Consider the following 17053-nt stretch of genomic DNA (forward strand, 5'->3'; position numbering starts at 1 on the left):
CTATTTGCTAATAGAACCAGCGTTTTCTCAGTGCGTGCAATTGTTCGCCCATTCACCCGAATCACGAAAAATCCCCGCAGAACGGTGGCCTGCGCACTCGAGCGTGCTTCTGTCGCGACCGATGTCACGCTCACGCGAAGCCCGCGTTATCGTGGCGACTTCCAGCCGGGTATTTTTCATCGCCTACCGCCGTCGAACGGTTGCCTGATTCTAAATTATTTGTCGGCAATCTGTACGGGGCCGGGGTATGAATATTAACCCGCGAAAACGCCCCGGGGACACGCGGTAACTAGTTAGCCGCGAAGGTTACCGTTTTATCTGATCGGGCAGTTTAAACTGCGGTGCAACGAGGAACTTATGGTCGTACGAGCGGTCGACAGAGGTCTCTATCGACACCCGTCGGTCACGCAGACTCGGTGCTGTCCCCTACGAGATACCCCAACGACGTTCCCCTTCTAGATATTCTTTGACCAATGACTCACTCTCGAATTATCGAATTCAAATTTTCGTTCAGTTATTTGAAGATGTACGGACTCGTAAACTTGTATACGCAATAATTACGGCGATAAGCATACTTAGTTATTATCGAATGCACAGTACTCCTGTTTCGGGGAAGCACCAAAGGCGCATTTAGTAGCGTCTTAAATGACTTCTATCAACGTGCAATCTCTAGCACTTCTATAGCGCGTTCCTTTCTTCGCAGACCACAGTTTCATACACCGAAACCTTATACTCCGTAATTACAGAGACGTAGGTAGCCACCGCGATCCACGGCCGCCATTTTAATCGAAACGACCAATCGTTCGATCGACGGCTCGCAGCGAGATAAAAATCGACTGTCCCGTGTCCCAGTCGATTAATCAACATAATTGCACCTCGGCCGTACGACACATTTTTACCAATGAATCACGATCGCGAACGGAGAAAAAGATCGAAAACACGGCTATCTACGAATACGCGGCCGTTTATTGGGAATTAGCAGTGTCGAATGGTGCGATTTATGCTACCGGATTATACGGTACCGCGTGATTTATACGCCTGCGCGGACGCCGAGCGTTCAAGCGTGTCTATGTCGCGGGAACGATGCCACGCTCACGCGAAATTTGCCGCCTTGGCGCTGCGCGAACAGATTCCGCGTTATTCACCGTTACCGATCGAGCATTGTCCATTCTTACCAACAAGAAAACAAGGAATCAACCAGGGAAATCAAGGAAACTGGTACAGTAGTATTCGGATTATCCGGCACCCGGTTATCTGAATAGCAATCATAGAAGGTGCCTAAATTTTTCGGCGAAAAAAAAAAATTTCAAATCGTTTCGGAAAAATTATTTTTAGTTGCAGGGGTCAATTACAATCATTTTTGGTGAATAGACGTATCTCCGAAATCCTACGCATTTTCGAGAAAAAAATTCCTTACTGAAAATATAATGTCTGGCTATGAATGAAGGATTCCCCTGAAGTTTCATGCGTTTGCGATTTAAAATATTATCGACCGCAGTTATCAATCGGGAATTCCAGTTGTAAATTTAATTACATTCTGGTCAACATAGCCCGCTAATCGTCGAGAGCAAATGATACCGCGAGGGTCGCGCAGGCGCATCATTACGCGTGAAATTTGAAAAATTCCCGCCGCGAAATACGCAGAACCGCTCATTGATGCCCATTGATCCCAGATTCTCTGTAATTTGCATTACATAATTGCACGCTACCGTGTAATTTATGATGCACGCGATCTCGCGTACACTCGCTCTGTCTGTCGCGACAGACAGACGATCTAAACTTTCGACTCGATCGTCGATATGGTTGTTTTTCCCACGTCTCGTTCGCCGCCTGTTCTACGAACCACGTTAATCCCCAGCATCCTGCTGCCATTGCGACTAACGTCAATTTTTTGCACGAACGTTTCCTGTTGAAAATGAGCAAAACTGCATTTTTACCCGCGGGTCTCGTAAAAATGCTTCCCGTCTGTTACTTTCAATTTCGTCGCTCTCTATTTTCCAAACATTGTCCAAGATGTATCCATCGCGGGGACAGAACGTTTCATTGGGAATTAGTTAATCTGATCCAAAGAACCGTAACGGAACCTCGACGTTAAGAAGCTCCGCAGCGGAACGCACTAAAACGCGATCACGCGAAATTATGCCTGCTGTTAAAAAAAGACAAACCGAAAAAAGAATAGCATAAAATACGTCGGCGGAAACCATGTTTATCTACCCTTACAGTATTAACCTTAATAAAGTACTTACGCTGTTTTCTTGATGGTTTGTCGCGCAGAGCGTGGTAATGTTGATGTTCCGAGAAGAGAAGAGCCCCGAAGACGAGATTAAGGCGTGGCAGTTCTGGCACGGAAGGCAACATTCTGTCAAGCAACGTATTCTCGACGCGGGTAAGTAAAGCATGCAAAATCGCCAAGCTTGTACCATTAAGTCCTCTTCTGAATAATGGGCACCATCGTACACACACGCACAAATTACATTCTAATCAGTTCGCTCGATCAAAACTAAAACCTTACATCTTTATATCTTTCGTAATTACACAGTGTCCCACGCGAGTGGGAAACGCTGTATCCATAAAACGGTTGGGGATAGATAAAAATGTCGTAAGGCAATATGAAACGGGATCGAACGGTGCATAATCTCCGTGTAATTTTCTAAAGTGGAACTCTATATCTTTTACTGTATTACTAAAAAAAAAGTACCAAGTCTACACCTAATAATTTCAAGTAAATAGTTCACTAAATCATTTGTGATGTTTTAATTTTTATCTCTGCCGTGATATTTTCTGCGCAAGCCGCTCGATGTAGGATTTTTTCAAGTTCGGTAAGATGGCGCTAAATGGCGCCCTTTCGAGCCCGTGCTGAGTGATCACGACTTTGACAATGATTTATACCATTACAGACACGAAGAACAGCGTGGGACTGGTGGGCTGCATAGAGGAAATTGCACACAACGCGATTGCAGTTTATTGGAATCCACTCGAGTCCTCGGCGAAGGTACGAGAGCCCTTTATCGTTCATCAAAGAGATTCGTGTTTCCATATTGCGATCTATAGGAAACTTTAATGAGAAATTTAATGAGATCGAAGTATTTGCGTATCTTGTTACAGATCAACGTGGCGGTACAGTGTCTCAGCACCGACTTCTCGAGTCAGAAGGGTGTGAAGGGGTTGCCTCTGCACATCCAAGTGGACACTTACGAGGAACCACCCCCGCACGCCCACTCGTACACACCGCCGTCCCATCGTGGCTACTGTCAGATCAAAGTCTTTTGCGATAAGGTAGTTGTAATTTACCTCCATTTATCAACCTGATCACGAAGTAAATTAAAATTCTACTCTAAACAAAATTGCAGTTAACGGAGCACATCTTAATCGAATATTTCGTTCGGATCTAGATCAATCGTAATAAGTCTAGAAATACTGACTTCATTGTCTTACAGGGTTCGTACCTTTTGTAAATGATAAATATATGGATCAGAAGGTATGCTTGGAGATAAAATAAATAAGTATCGATTAGTTGCTCGTCGTTTCCCGATTATTTTTCTATTTATAAGAATCTTCCATTAAAACTCGCTATACTGAAATAGATGTTGCACAATATGGGCAAGAAAGGATACTCTGTTATTAAACCTAATCGCAACATACATCTTTCCAAGAAACGCTCCAGTAACCACAATTTATTTTATATGTAATTATTTCCTCGAAGCAATTGTTTTCTAACGGATCAGGTTTCTATTTCTACCTAGCCATTGCGTGTTATTTGCAAGGAAACAGTGGCGGATACAAGGAAGGGAGCTACGGGGGCTCGATCTGAGCCCCTACGAGCTTCTTTGGTTTTTGTATGAAATAAAGAAGCTCGAATTTAAAAACTCATGAATTACTGATGTTATTTACCAGGGAGCCGAGAGGAAGACTCGCGACGAGGAGAGGAGAGCAGCGAAGAGGAAGATGACGGCCACTGGCAGGAAAAAGCTCGACGAACTGTACCATTCTGTCACGGAACGCAGCGAATTTTACTCGATGGTGGACCTTCACAAACCTCCAGTCCTGTTTTCCCCACCGGCGGAGCACACCATTGACAAGGTACCCATACAATACTGTTCCACTACTCTTTTCCCCTTTTGAACACTTTCTTCGAAGCACACATTCACCAAGAAAATTTCGTACACAACTTACGACACTATCTCCTTCGAAATACTTTGAATTTTTCAATATATTTCCAAACATCTCTGAACACGCCTCCATAAAAAATAGAGAACTTTTGTTACGTTATTTTAATTTAAAATCAAGTTACTCTCTACTACTAGTGCCATTAGAGGAGAAACAGTGAAATACTATACAGGAATTGGCATAAGATTTGTATCAGCTGTATAGTAGTTGTGTTTTATCTCTGTTACGGGTACTGATAGTAGAGAAGACTATTTTTGGAACGATTATCATTAATTGAAAATGCAACCAACTACTGAGATTCTTTTGCAATCATACGGTTTTGTTTGAACGATCTTTCTGTGAACGAAAGGGTTAAAATGCTGCCAGCAATGTCTACATAGTATCCACCCCAATCCTCTGCTCTCAACACCGCCAAAACTCTCCACGAAACGCAACTCTTACATCGCGATAACAACCATATAGAACAAGCTACCGAACAAATAACTATTCTCCGAAATCTATAAACATGACTAGAGTCCACAGACATTAAACAATAGACGAATTTATCTCGTCACATCTCAACTTCTATAAATTGGCTCCTTCGTAAATTGGGGGTCCTTTCCAGACCTACCATACTTTAAAAATTATTCAAGATCATAATTTCTTGGGTACGTCGATCATCCTATTGATGATACAGTTTATATTACATGGAATAATTCTAATTCTAATTTATAGAAGAGAGATATTCTCCGGAAGTTTGATCCGAAAGATTTTTCTTCGATCCATCGGGTACTGATGTGTGAAAAGATTTCGAGATCAATTATGAGTAGCTCGTGCTTGCAAATAGCAAAAATGTCTGTTTCTTGTTCCACGACAGTTCTCGACAATGGAGTTGTCAGGCTTCTACGGAGGCGGCGGCGGGGGCGGTGGCGACACCGACACGTCGTCCCTCAGTAATGGGGAGGGCGGAGGATTGAAGGCGGGTGGCAGCAGCCCTTACCCGGCCTGCGGCAGACCCAGCTTGCCTGCCCTCAAGTTCCACAACCACTTTCCGCCCGACAATCTGACTAGCCTGCACGACAAGAAGGACTCGTTGCTGATGCAGGTCCAGGAGCTGCAGGGCTCGGTGCTGCAGGGTGTGCAACAAGCAGGACTAGCCGGGACGGTGGTGTCCGGTGTTGGTAACCGACTGCACCTTCAACAACAACCGCCCCATCTGCGGCCAGCCGACACCGAGGAGAGGGTGATGCTCTACGTCCGCCAGGAGTCCGAGGACGTCTACACGCCCCTGCACGTGACGCCACCGACCGTCCAGGGACTTTTAAACGCTGTAAGACACGTCTAGAATTCTTCTTTAGACCACACGCACCGGGTCCAACACACCTAGACACGCATAGATTCGCGTCAGCCATTTTGGGGTTCGCCTCCAGGAAGGAAGAATCGAGTTGGGGGGGGATGAAGTTCTAATTTTGAACTCCCACTTTTATTTTTTCGCAATCAGAACGAAACACGACTTTGACGATCGATTGATAGTTTTGGAGTAAATGTACCAGTAATCGATGCATTGTGGGATATGTGGGGTTGTAGACGAACCAATATGGTCGCCAGGATTGCCTTTGGTTGAATCACTCGTCGATTACTGATGCGTTTAACTAAATACACTACTCGATTCTTAGGTAATTATTTACCATGTTAATAGCTACACAGTTCCAATGTCCTCGAAGTATGTTAAAAAAGAATGGTTCATAAATATGTCAGGCAGGGGGATGGGTCTTCTGTCGTTTAACTGATACACATGTTCTGCATAGTAACAAAATCAAAGAAAAACTAATTTTCAAAACCAATCGTTTTAATTAGTATAGACGTCATCGATTTTAATGGCTTCAGAGTATGTTAAAAAGGAGTTTAGATCTGAGTTTGAGATTCTGACATAAAAATAAATCATAATTATCTACCATTTTTCTCTTGATTTCTAATGCCTATAATTTCGAAACTAGGTGTGAACAACCCTCAATCACGAGTCGAAGATACTCGATGATCTTCCCACTCATCGTACTTCAAGGTTCATTGAAATCGATGAGATCGTTAACATGGTAAATAATTATCAATTTTTATTTCAAGTTACGCGAGGACCAAAGACCAGGATGGGGTTTGTATGCATGAATTAATGGTTAACACGTTTGCTACTGTAATTTATGAGTATCCACAATAAATATTCTGAATAACGAGTTGGGATTTCTCGCGATGCTCGGTAGCGAATGTGTTAAATAAATATTATTTCATCAGTTTTGTACGTTGCACGCGGTACTCTCGAACCCGTCGCTATCACCCAACAGAGTGGGGGTAAAATTCTCTATATTGGAAAGGTGGGAGGTCTCCCGAGACGATTCTTCCTTCAAACCGACTGTAGACCGATTCGTCCGGCGATATCGAACAGAAACGGGCGAAACTCTTGTCTAAACAAAATCTACAACGAATGAAAGATAAAATTAGCAATTATAGAAAGAAACTAGCTTCTGTCCGTCTGGATAACGGTTCGAAGAATCCGTCGAGAGGTTCGAAACTCGCGAATGAATAAAATTCACGCGTACGCGGCTCGTGATTCGTTCGTAATCCCGTTTCTAAAAGGGCAGGAAAATTCAAACGGAGAAATCACGCGAGCCAGGACCGTCGAAAAAGAAAAAAAATGGCGCGTTACATAAGTGAGCCACGGTTAGGCTCGGGTGCGTTCGAAAACGCGGTATCGTTCGGTTCTATTTATAACGAACGAACGTTTCGAAACCTGCACGGTAACAAGTCCCGATAGAAAGCGACACGCGCGGCCCGTTTCGACGATCGCGACGGTTAACATCGCGATAATCTCGACGCGGCCGATTAATCACGTATAGCCGCGCGGCCGTGTTCGATTTTGACAACCGTTGCCCCCGGTATGAGTAATGAGTGATGCGCGAGAGTATACACGGGATAATATTACAAGAAACACACCCATGATGTATTAGCCATGCATGCGAGGGGACATACCACACCCATTATTAATACTTGTTGCACCGTTCCATACGCTGGTATTAATATTAACGCGCATGCATCACTCCTCCAAAAATCCTCACAAATTAATACGATCATGTTTCGTCGTCTGTCGACGACGCGCGATCGATTAACCCCTTGAGTTGCGTGAGACGAACGATGGTTTCGGCGTCGGCAGCCGCGTCGGAACCATTGCTCTGTAAGCTAGAAGACACCGATGGTCGCATTGTTGCTAGCGATCCAGTGGCAGAAGAAAAAAGTGGAAAGAAATTGCAAAACATGGTACTCGTTGTTCGCGTTCCTCCTCTATTATCTCACGCGCGTGTTCCGGTACGAGACTCCAGCCGCCATTCCTACCGCCGCGGACCGATCCGTGCGAACTGTTTTTAACCGTATGTGATCGCGTTTTCTCTTTCTGTTCTCCTCCCACCCAAACCCCGCCGCCCAATGTGTATCTCTATCTTCGAGTCGGCCTATCGTTCTCTCTATTCTCCTAGACGCGACGAAATCTGCTCTTCTGTCCCTTCTCTGTCTCTCGTCTTGTCTCTGTCTCGACGCGTCCGCGGACTCGGTACAGTTTTGTACGGTAGCCTTTCCTCGGGGGTCGAGCACGGAGAAAACTCCCCGACCCGATGGTCCGCAACCACTGTCAAAATTTCTAATGTTCTACTTTTTTCTATTTTACAGATTGAGTCAAAGTACAAAATTGCATCCTCGAGTATTAATAACCTCTATCGCAAAAACACAAAGGGGTAAGTTTAGTAGAGTGTCATCTTTACTTGCATGCACCGCCCACGTAGTGCATGCCATAACGGTGACATTGCCTGACTTCTCTCCGGCTGGTTCGGTAGTCTTTTCCCTATCACGCTGCGATCGTGCCTCTATCCGCCGTATCTTCTTTCTCTCGCTCTATCATTTTCTTGCTCGATCTACCACGCCGTTTGATACTCTCTAATTACTTCTTTCTGCCTGGTACTTGCGCCGACCTCTCTCTTTCTCTCACTCTTTGACGGGCCACGCTCTCGCCCCGCGTTGCCCTGACGCTCCGACTAATCCACTAATCTCTTCTGCTACTTGTCTTTTTTCTTCTGTCACGAGTAATCGAGCGCGCCTCCGCCTGCCTTTTGCCTGCCTCCGCACGTCTTCTCCGCATGCCTACTTTTGCTTCTTAGACACCAGCATGTACATATCGTGCCTCTCGGACGCATCACGCCACTTCATTTTGCCTGAGATTAAACGTGTGTTTTGTTGTTCTTGCTCTTTGTGTTTTCACTTTCCGGCCGCGTTTCACGGAACTTCCGCTCGTCGTTCGCATTTGATACCGCGGCCTCGGTAACCGACAGATTCGCGCGCAACGCCCTGCTTTGACCAGGCATGATGCACCCCGATAAGCCTTGTCTCGGCGCCGCTATCGAAATTCACCAAGGATGTTTCAATTTTGATGACTTTGACGGTAATTTATAATTGGTCGTTCGAAGTAGTTGGAGGATCGCCTGCTCGAATCGCATTTAAATCGTAATCTTCTGTCGATCCTGCCAGGATCGTTTCAGCCTCCGAGGTCAGAGATTCTCTCTTATTTTCCTCGTAAAATTTTGGCACGATTATTCATTTTCAATATTCGAGAACGTTAAAATTTTAATTGTTAAGTTATTAAAACCAGTATACAACTGTACCTTCTGTAGTGTAATTCACTCCTCCTTTAATCAATACTTTTTTTTTTCGTAAACTTCCGAAGTGTATGATTAATAATTATCGTCAATGTATTCTAGTGTAATGAAGACGTATTATTGTTAATTTTGATGTCTGACATGGGCATAGTAGTACTCCTTTCATCCCCGAAAGTCGTGTGGCGATGTTTCAATTGTATCAAACGTAAATCTGTCTCTTTAAAAGGATTCTTAACGCGCGATCGAATCTGTCGAGCTATCGAGCAAGGTTTTCTCAACCATACTCTGTTTAAAATGTACCTCACACGAACGAATGCGACAGAATTCTAAATTTCCTGCCCCTCGACACGAAACACATGAAATGTCAGGTACTAATTTACACGTTATTCTCGGGCACCCGTTGCCGCCACTCCGTCGAACCTCGACCCAAAGGACACTGTTCGAAACTGGCCATTTTTCATGCAAACAATAGTTACTTGACGTGTGATAAAACAAAGTTGCAATAAATACGCCTAACATTCGGAATATACACCAATTTAATGTGTTTCAGAAAATCGTTTTAAAAAATCTACGGAAGATCTATAGTAACAGAAAAATTCTAATATTGTTGTAATAGGAAAGGAACAACTTGTGCTCGGTTCGCCAAGGATGCGTCTGCGCGCAATGATGGAAAATGACTGTCCCCGACACGACCTTTCGCCTCGCCTGCGTTTGCATTCACAAAGAAACTTCAAACCGAAATATCCCAAGAGAATAATCCCATTTCGACGAACACACATAGAGATTCTAGTCCTCGCAAGCTGAACTGTTCTTTTCGATCTTCACGCGTGCTTATTACAACTCTTCCATCACACGTCGATCAAACTACTTTCCTCCATCAAGTACCCAAGTACGCCCCCATCCCCGGAACATTGTCCTTCCAAGCAGGGTAGTCACGATCGCGCGTACACCGCGATCGCTATCGACGTTAACGACGTTCCAATCGACCTGTTTCAGAATTACAGCGAAAATTGACGACGACATGATCCGATATTACGTGGACGAGGACCTGTTCCTCCTGGAGGTGAGCCACTCCAGAGTAAACCCGGACCCCGGCAACGACCGCAACCCGAACAATCCCGGATCGCCTGGTGATCCCGGCGACCCGGGCGACCCGCCGGCCACCGCCGGCTACGACGTCACCCTGATCGTGCTACCCTCGTCGCCCGCCCACATAGCTCACTCGCCGCTCGCCAATTCCGCCCACGGGCACTCGCACGTCCACGACAACGGGAACACGTGAGGCGACACGGTGCCGCGTGGAACATAAACTTATACGCATATACCGTAGCTTTCGTTGTGTAAATATGTCCGTGGGACGGAGCGGCCGACGATGATCGCTACCTCGATGGATCATCGGCGACGGTGCAATGCGAAAGGACGCTCGATAGTTCGAGAACGAGGGACGAGGGAGGTTTTCAGAGTCCGGCGCGAAGGATCCCGATCAACGATCGCGCGAAGACGAAGACCAGGAAGAAAACGAAGACGCGTTCGGCGAACGTCCCATTCCGCGAGGAGCAACGTTCTCCGCTGTTTGTACTTTGGGACTGCTGAACGGACCGACGTACTTGTCCGTACCGTATAATCGTAAGAAGTCAGATCAGATTGTTAGTTGATGTAGTTGGTCGTCCTGCGATGCACGGGCAACGCTGGCGCGGGCGGTTGTCGTTCGAGCGCCGGGGATTCCGCGGACACGGGTTGGACGTTTGATCTCGAGGACGCGTTTTGTTAATATCGATAGTCGGTTCTCGACACGTTCTACGAAATTGCGAGGGTGGTTCGCGTATAAACGAGATCCTATCTTTTCGTGGATTTATTGGGCGAGTACCTTGGCATACGGAAGCAGCGACGTGGCTAGAGTTTGTACCATCCTCCCCCCAAGAATACAACGTAATAGATGTAAATGATTCGTAGAACGATAGACAGGTAAGATGAAAATTTTATTTATTCTTTCAGTGAATTCGGTTTGTCTCGTTGTAAATAACGATTCGACCGAGTCGAGGCTCGATAAATTGCGGAGAGAAACGAGTCACGATTATATCTGAACCAACCTCGTATTTGTTACCGCCAAGAGTACGGTCTCTTGGTACGCTGTTGGAAATTTTATGATAAAAATATTATAGCTCGTGTGCGCGGAATATAGTTGGCAGAACGAAAGATCAGCCCTGGCGTTTCGATAAAAAATTACTCGACACTGTCCACCCGAGACTGATCTTTCCTTCTCCGTATAATACCGGCCATCGAACAGCCTGTACCAGCGTTGGCGTCGATTCGAAGCGCAATTTCGCGAGGAGGCGTGTTTCAAACCGCGCAGGGCGACTCGTTATTTTATATTTTTGTTTGTTTTCACTTGTGAACAATTTATATCGATGGTTGTTAGCTTAGAGAGATACCGTGGCGTCGTGGATGAAACGCGACGGCTATATGTAAATCAATCAAAATTGATTTAAGGAACTTCCTTGCCCCAGATCCCCTCCATTCCCCTTCCCCTCTTCGTTACATGTTAAGCAATACGTATGACGTATAGATTGTATATGAAAATGTCCACTCTATTTTATCGTATCGTCGATTTAGAGTTTAAAAATTCTCGTTCGCGCGTTCGGTGAAGCGAAGCGTCGCTGCTCTTAGCCATCTGTAAGAATGCGAATGTGTATTTTATAGCAAGACTCGCGCTTAGAACTTAAAAAAAATTCTCAACGCCGCCATTCCAAGATAGGGTGCCATTCGAGCATTATCTCTTCGTATCGTTACGCTCGCATACACACATACACACACGCGCACCCATTCGATCGTAAGTTCTGAAGCATACCAGTGTCATAATTCTTTGACGTTTGGTAGAAGGGCCTCGAGTCAAAATTAGGTTCAAACGGCTTACACAAAACTCGGATTATCGGTCATAAAAGTTAAGTATTACTTTAAGATGTTAAATTATAAAGGAAATAGCTCGTGATCATATTGTGGAAACACAGAATATCTGGAGTCCTTTTTACCAAACATGAAAGAGTCGCTTCTTGCGTCGAGTCCACCAGCTGCCTAATTAAAAGTCCATTTCGATCGCGAGAAGAGAAGCAGTGTCATATCCCCCCTTTTTCACATATCTTTTCTACTTGCACGAACTGTCCATTTACTTAATACTAGTAAGTATCGTTTAGGTATTTCGCTATCATTCCAGAACCTCCTGAGTGTCCCAGGATTACTTCGATATATCATACAAAGACCAAGTATTACTCAAATACGTAACCCTCATGGACGATTGTAAAAAAGAAAACGGAAAAACGAATAATCCATTAGAAGACTAGCAAGACGCGCCGGTAAATTTCGATGGAATCACCAGTGAACGACGCGTCATCGATATTTAGTGTAGACTACTATAAGCAATCACGTTATATCGCTATAATCGATCTGTCAACGCGACCCCTGCTCGAACACGTTGTACGACCCTTTGGGGGATGTAATTTCATTTTTCCATTCGCCTAGGACGTCTTCTTAGATAGCGTAGCGTGTAGTGGAGAGAAAAGAGACCATTTTCCATTGCCACCCTCGAAACCGTATGCACACGAGTCCCCAAAGGGTTCGGATGGTCAACGCGAGCCTCTGTGAAACCCGAGTTCGATCGTCGATCATGGCAGACACGAGTGTGCGCGAATAATCGTCAACGACTTCCGGCGAACAAGGTCGTCCCAAGCGACGAGGGTACAATGGTACCGATAGCCTGCGATCATATTGTTTTTAAGGTGAAATAACGTTAACGTGCCACCGTCGAAAGCGAGCCATTTTTGCCATTTCTCGTCGCGTAACTTTTCATCGGATCAAACGAGAAAGATTACGCCTGTATACATACCGCACACAAACACGTACACGCGCATCATCGATAATAAAATGGTAATCAGTCGCGTTTAGGTTCGACTAGAGAGCATTCCACGAATCATGCACACGTCACACATACGTCGCGATACACCGATATCAAAGCAAGGATCAAAATACGCTTGTAAAATGCATATTATTATAATGAGTACTATATTTTGTTACATCTATTGCAAGAACAGCATATAGTTTGATATTATTAATATTATTGATTCTATTGACTAGAGCTACGTAATACCGTATATAATTATTATTATTATTATTATTTTTATACAAGGGATGAGTGTGTCGGAGGAAGTAGCGAGAAAGAGAGCGTAATGTGCGAAAGTACACGAGTGAATGAGGAGCGTGTATGCATGAGAGTCGAGAGAGAAAGAGAGAGAATAGGGATATCTACAAGATTATGAAGATTGTTAGCGTTGCTCCATGACATTTTTAACCGTAATCGATATCTCAACCCACAGCCACGCGCACACAGCCCAGCCCCTCGAACCACCCAAATTCGTCATAACGCCGTTTGCACCTCGAGAGGACTCGTCGCGCGTGCACGAGCGGCTGCGAACGATATTAATTTTTTTTTTTTTTTTTTTTTTTTTATTGCTATCGCACGATCCCTTTATTATCCTTACGTTTATTAAATATTATTAATTAATGATACATTATGAAAAGGCAGCCTGCGTCAGGGTCAGGAAGAGGCTCAAATCGCCGAACCAAACCGGTGGAAACGACAGCATCGCGTGACGAAAGAGAAAACGCCCCCGCGTCTACGGCACGTCCGCCATTTTCTCTGCTCGTACGATTTTGTTCGCTGCGTTTCGTACTCGCCGCGAGTTTTGAGCGCTTCTCGTGACCGTTTCCCAAGCCGTGTCTCGATATCATACTTAAACCACGTTAAACGACGATGCGGAACGCGCCCGACAGGCCTCATACGCCTTAATTTTGTTAGAAATGTTAGGCCCGATTTTAATTTTTTTGTCTCAAGGGCCGAACGCGCACAGTGTACTGTTTTGTTTGGACGTGGCTCGAGAATCCGTAGCCACGTCCCCGGACCCAGATATGATGTCAGAGTACCCGATTATATACCGTTTTTCGCGTTGTCTTGCCATCGTGAGATTGTGCCAGAGGTGATATTATATTACGCTGTTTATTGCAAACAATAAATATTATATTAGTACGTTTTATAAATTACGTGTTTTCATTGCCACGACGAGGAATAATTCTTTTAAGAGATATATGTGTATAGTTTTCCAATTGGAATAATAGAAATAAATTCCCTTTCAAGCCTGAGGAACAGAGGAATATTCTCTGCATCGATAAAACCTGTTGGCCGGGGATCTAATAAAGGATAAAACAAGTCACGGATCATAAAATTGGACGGAGGTGCCTGACAAACTTTTAGAGGGATCTAAGTTGGTTTCACGGTTGTATACGGGGTGAGGCACTTAGGAGAGGCCACTCCTTTTTAGAGATACCAGAAGTTGTTTGGGACGGGATCCGTTTGATATCGAGATGGCCTGCGTCGGTGCCATTTTTTTTTTTAACTCAAATGGAATTGTTGAGAACACTCCAAGATCATCCACCAATTTAATGGATGTCATCGTTTTGAATATTTAAAAATATTTACAAAAAAAATGCAATATATTGAAAAATTGGATCTATCGAATCGGTCCAGCCCTTTGCTAGTCTCCGCTCCGGTGCATCGATCGTTAAGTACGATGCTTCAAGTCGAATACTCGTGTTCAGTGTCACCGCTAATCGCTTACATGCTGTACGCTTGAATACCTACTGCGACGATCGCGTGTGAATAAACGACCTTGTAGGGGGACACTGGCCCTGGCATAAAGTTATCTGTACACACGTTGGCCTTTGTCGTTCGAATTCCTTGCTGGTCAATAACTCGCGAACGAAGGGTGGTTCTTACGTAACGATTACCGAGATCGAAGCACGTGATTTGGCCAAACAACAGATTTTCGGATGAAAATCTTACGCAATAACAAATCTTTGGTTACTTCGAGACGGGCTTAAAAAACTTACAATAACGTACGATTGTTTTCTTTTGTAGTCATTCGTCGATTACACGTACACACGCCCTAAGAAACTGCCTTAAAAGGATACGTCCAGGAATCAACAATTCAAATTCGATGGAAGCAAGTTTCACTGTGCAACAACTTAATGAAAACATCGTGCATTTTATTTGTCGAACAGCGTTGTAAAACGTGGAGTGCATTGATACTGTTTATAGCCGCATAATAAAAAGCAACCCTGACGCAACCGGTTTCCACGTTTCCGAGACTCGAGATCCAGTGATCCAACAGTGGCGCCACAACGAAATTAAGATAAAGGACTCGAAAATCTTTTGGTATTCATCGTAGACGAACTGTTTTACATAATAATCATCTAATCTTCAACCCTTTCAGATCTGCTGGAGATAAACGTGTGCAATAATATTCGAAGTTAGCTTTACATACGCATGTTATAATAATTTTTAACATGTACCGTTTACCGGTTAGTGACGGAATACCAAACCGGTCCTCGAACGCATTGAGTAATCCACAACAAACGTTAAAAATCCACGAATGGGGTTAAAAGAAATATCCTGTTCGATCTCTCGGGTCTCGAGGATGTACACGTTATAACGTGTCCGCCATAAATCAGTCGAATATTCAAATCAGGTTCAAGAGAGGCATCGAAGAAGAAATTGAACGCCTCGAATTAGAACGTGTATATCAAATAACGCGATACGCTCGGGGGGGGGAAAACCTATGTAAGCTTTCGAGTTCTAAGAATTCCACGTGTCCACGAACAAAATTACAAACCGTGTCCCCTTGATCTTTCCGGTGACATCGGTTTGCAATTAAGCGCGAAGATAGCATCGTCAGACACGCCATTAAGACTCTGCCACCAAAAGGGAGATCCTCCGTCAGAGGAACCCTGAAAAATTTTCTGCTACACCGGGAGTTCAACGTTCCGAGATACCCTGGTCTTCCAGGTCCTACAAATAGCTCGCGAACATTTTCGGAATGGTCCGGTTTGACGAGTGTGGCAGTCACCTTATCAATTATTGGAAGTCCCTTTCGCCGAGGGTGGCGCCATCTTTCTCCGAATTTAAGTTACGATATTCAAATATGCGATTTCTATTAATATTAGTTTTTATTTGGTAATTAAATTCACGATCTTTTCTGTCCTTTTTCGTTTCTAAACGATGTCTTTCGATTTAAATTCCACTGTTACCCAAAGACTATTAGAGTTCTTAGAAACCCTATCTCCGACATATCGAACACGCTACAATCGACGATTCTTTCGCGCGAATTATTAATGGCCTGCTCGAACTAAACACGAGAGGAGCTGAAAAAAGGCCAAATCAACACGGGTTTCCTCTCCTCGCTCTTTAAGAGGCAGTTCGTTGAACCACAAAACGCTAAGTTTACGTCCATCTCAAGGATCGGTCCTGACTTCTTTTCGTTCTTGTTTCCTCCGACGGACTGCCCTTGATATTATTTTCGTGAACGAAGAGCGTCGACACGCGGTGGATACAAGGGGCCCGGGGGGGGACTACAGGTGCTTGATTTCTTGGCCAAAAAATCCCTATTATCCGAACTTTAATATTTCCACTTCCATTTATTAGGGGTGAACAAAACTACAGACTAAAATACTTTGTTATTGCAAACATTCAGGATTCCTATCATAAAAGCCTTCCAGTTTACAATATAAATTTTCTTGAATGCGAAAATTTGTAGATCCTGTTCAGACCCATAGAAACACGTGAGAGAAAGTTACATGTTTTTATGGGGTTTCCAAAAAAAAAAATTAGAAAAGAAATGAGAGTGTTCTATTAGCTGAGCGTTATCGTCTCGGAAGACAAGCTTTATAGGCGGAAAGACGGATTTTCCTCGCGTCGTAAGCATCGTTCGGAAGCAATCTTTGCAACACCGTGCAGTGTAAGTACACTGGCGGGTTCCAAGAAATTCCATTCATCGTGGTCAAAAGGAAATGCACACCTTACCGCTTGGCATTCGCGATGGAGCGCGAGGATCACACGACTGGCAAGTTCACGGCCGTCCCTTACGTGCAGCCTTCTGCCCGGCCTCTTCAAGGCCAGCCCGAGGATCGTACTCTCTATGCAAATGCGAGTTGAGCTCGGCATTCATGTTCGACAGGGCATTCGAACGGCGACAAATCAAAGTTGAGCCGGTTCCGTCACGTAACTTGCATAATCATCGGCGCGAAATTATTGTCGAACGGCTCGATCGCGTCCAGAAGCGTGTTTCGTGCCCGTCGAATAACATATTCCCGATACATATCGGATAACAGTC

The 17053-nt window shown here is 44.5% G+C and overlaps 1 protein-coding gene across 1 annotated transcript in view; it reads left to right on the forward strand.

Moving 5' to 3' along the window:
* The window catches only part of LOC122399141, a 131613-nt gene extending 117756 nt beyond the window's left edge, over nucleotides 1–13857 (forward strand). The window contains exons 8-14 of the mRNA XM_043399576.1: nucleotides 2275–2386; nucleotides 2898–2992; nucleotides 3106–3276; nucleotides 3895–4080; nucleotides 5024–5476; nucleotides 7858–7922; nucleotides 9834–13857. Coding sequence (XP_043255511.1) covers nucleotides 2275–2386; nucleotides 2898–2992; nucleotides 3106–3276; nucleotides 3895–4080; nucleotides 5024–5476; nucleotides 7858–7922; nucleotides 9834–10119 — 1368 coding nt within the window. The 3' untranslated portion in view covers nucleotides 10120–13857. The remainder of the gene's footprint in view (nucleotides 1–2274; nucleotides 2387–2897; nucleotides 2993–3105; nucleotides 3277–3894; nucleotides 4081–5023; nucleotides 5477–7857; nucleotides 7923–9833) is intronic.
* The last annotated feature ends 3196 nt before the right edge of the window (nucleotides 13858–17053 follow it).

Source organism: Colletes gigas, unplaced genomic scaffold, assembly GCF_013123115.1.
Source record: "Colletes gigas isolate AHSC1104 unplaced genomic scaffold, ASM1312311v1 Colletes_gigas_Sc00012, whole genome shotgun sequence".
NCBI classification, from domain to species: domain Eukaryota; kingdom Metazoa; phylum Arthropoda; class Insecta; order Hymenoptera; family Colletidae; genus Colletes; species Colletes gigas.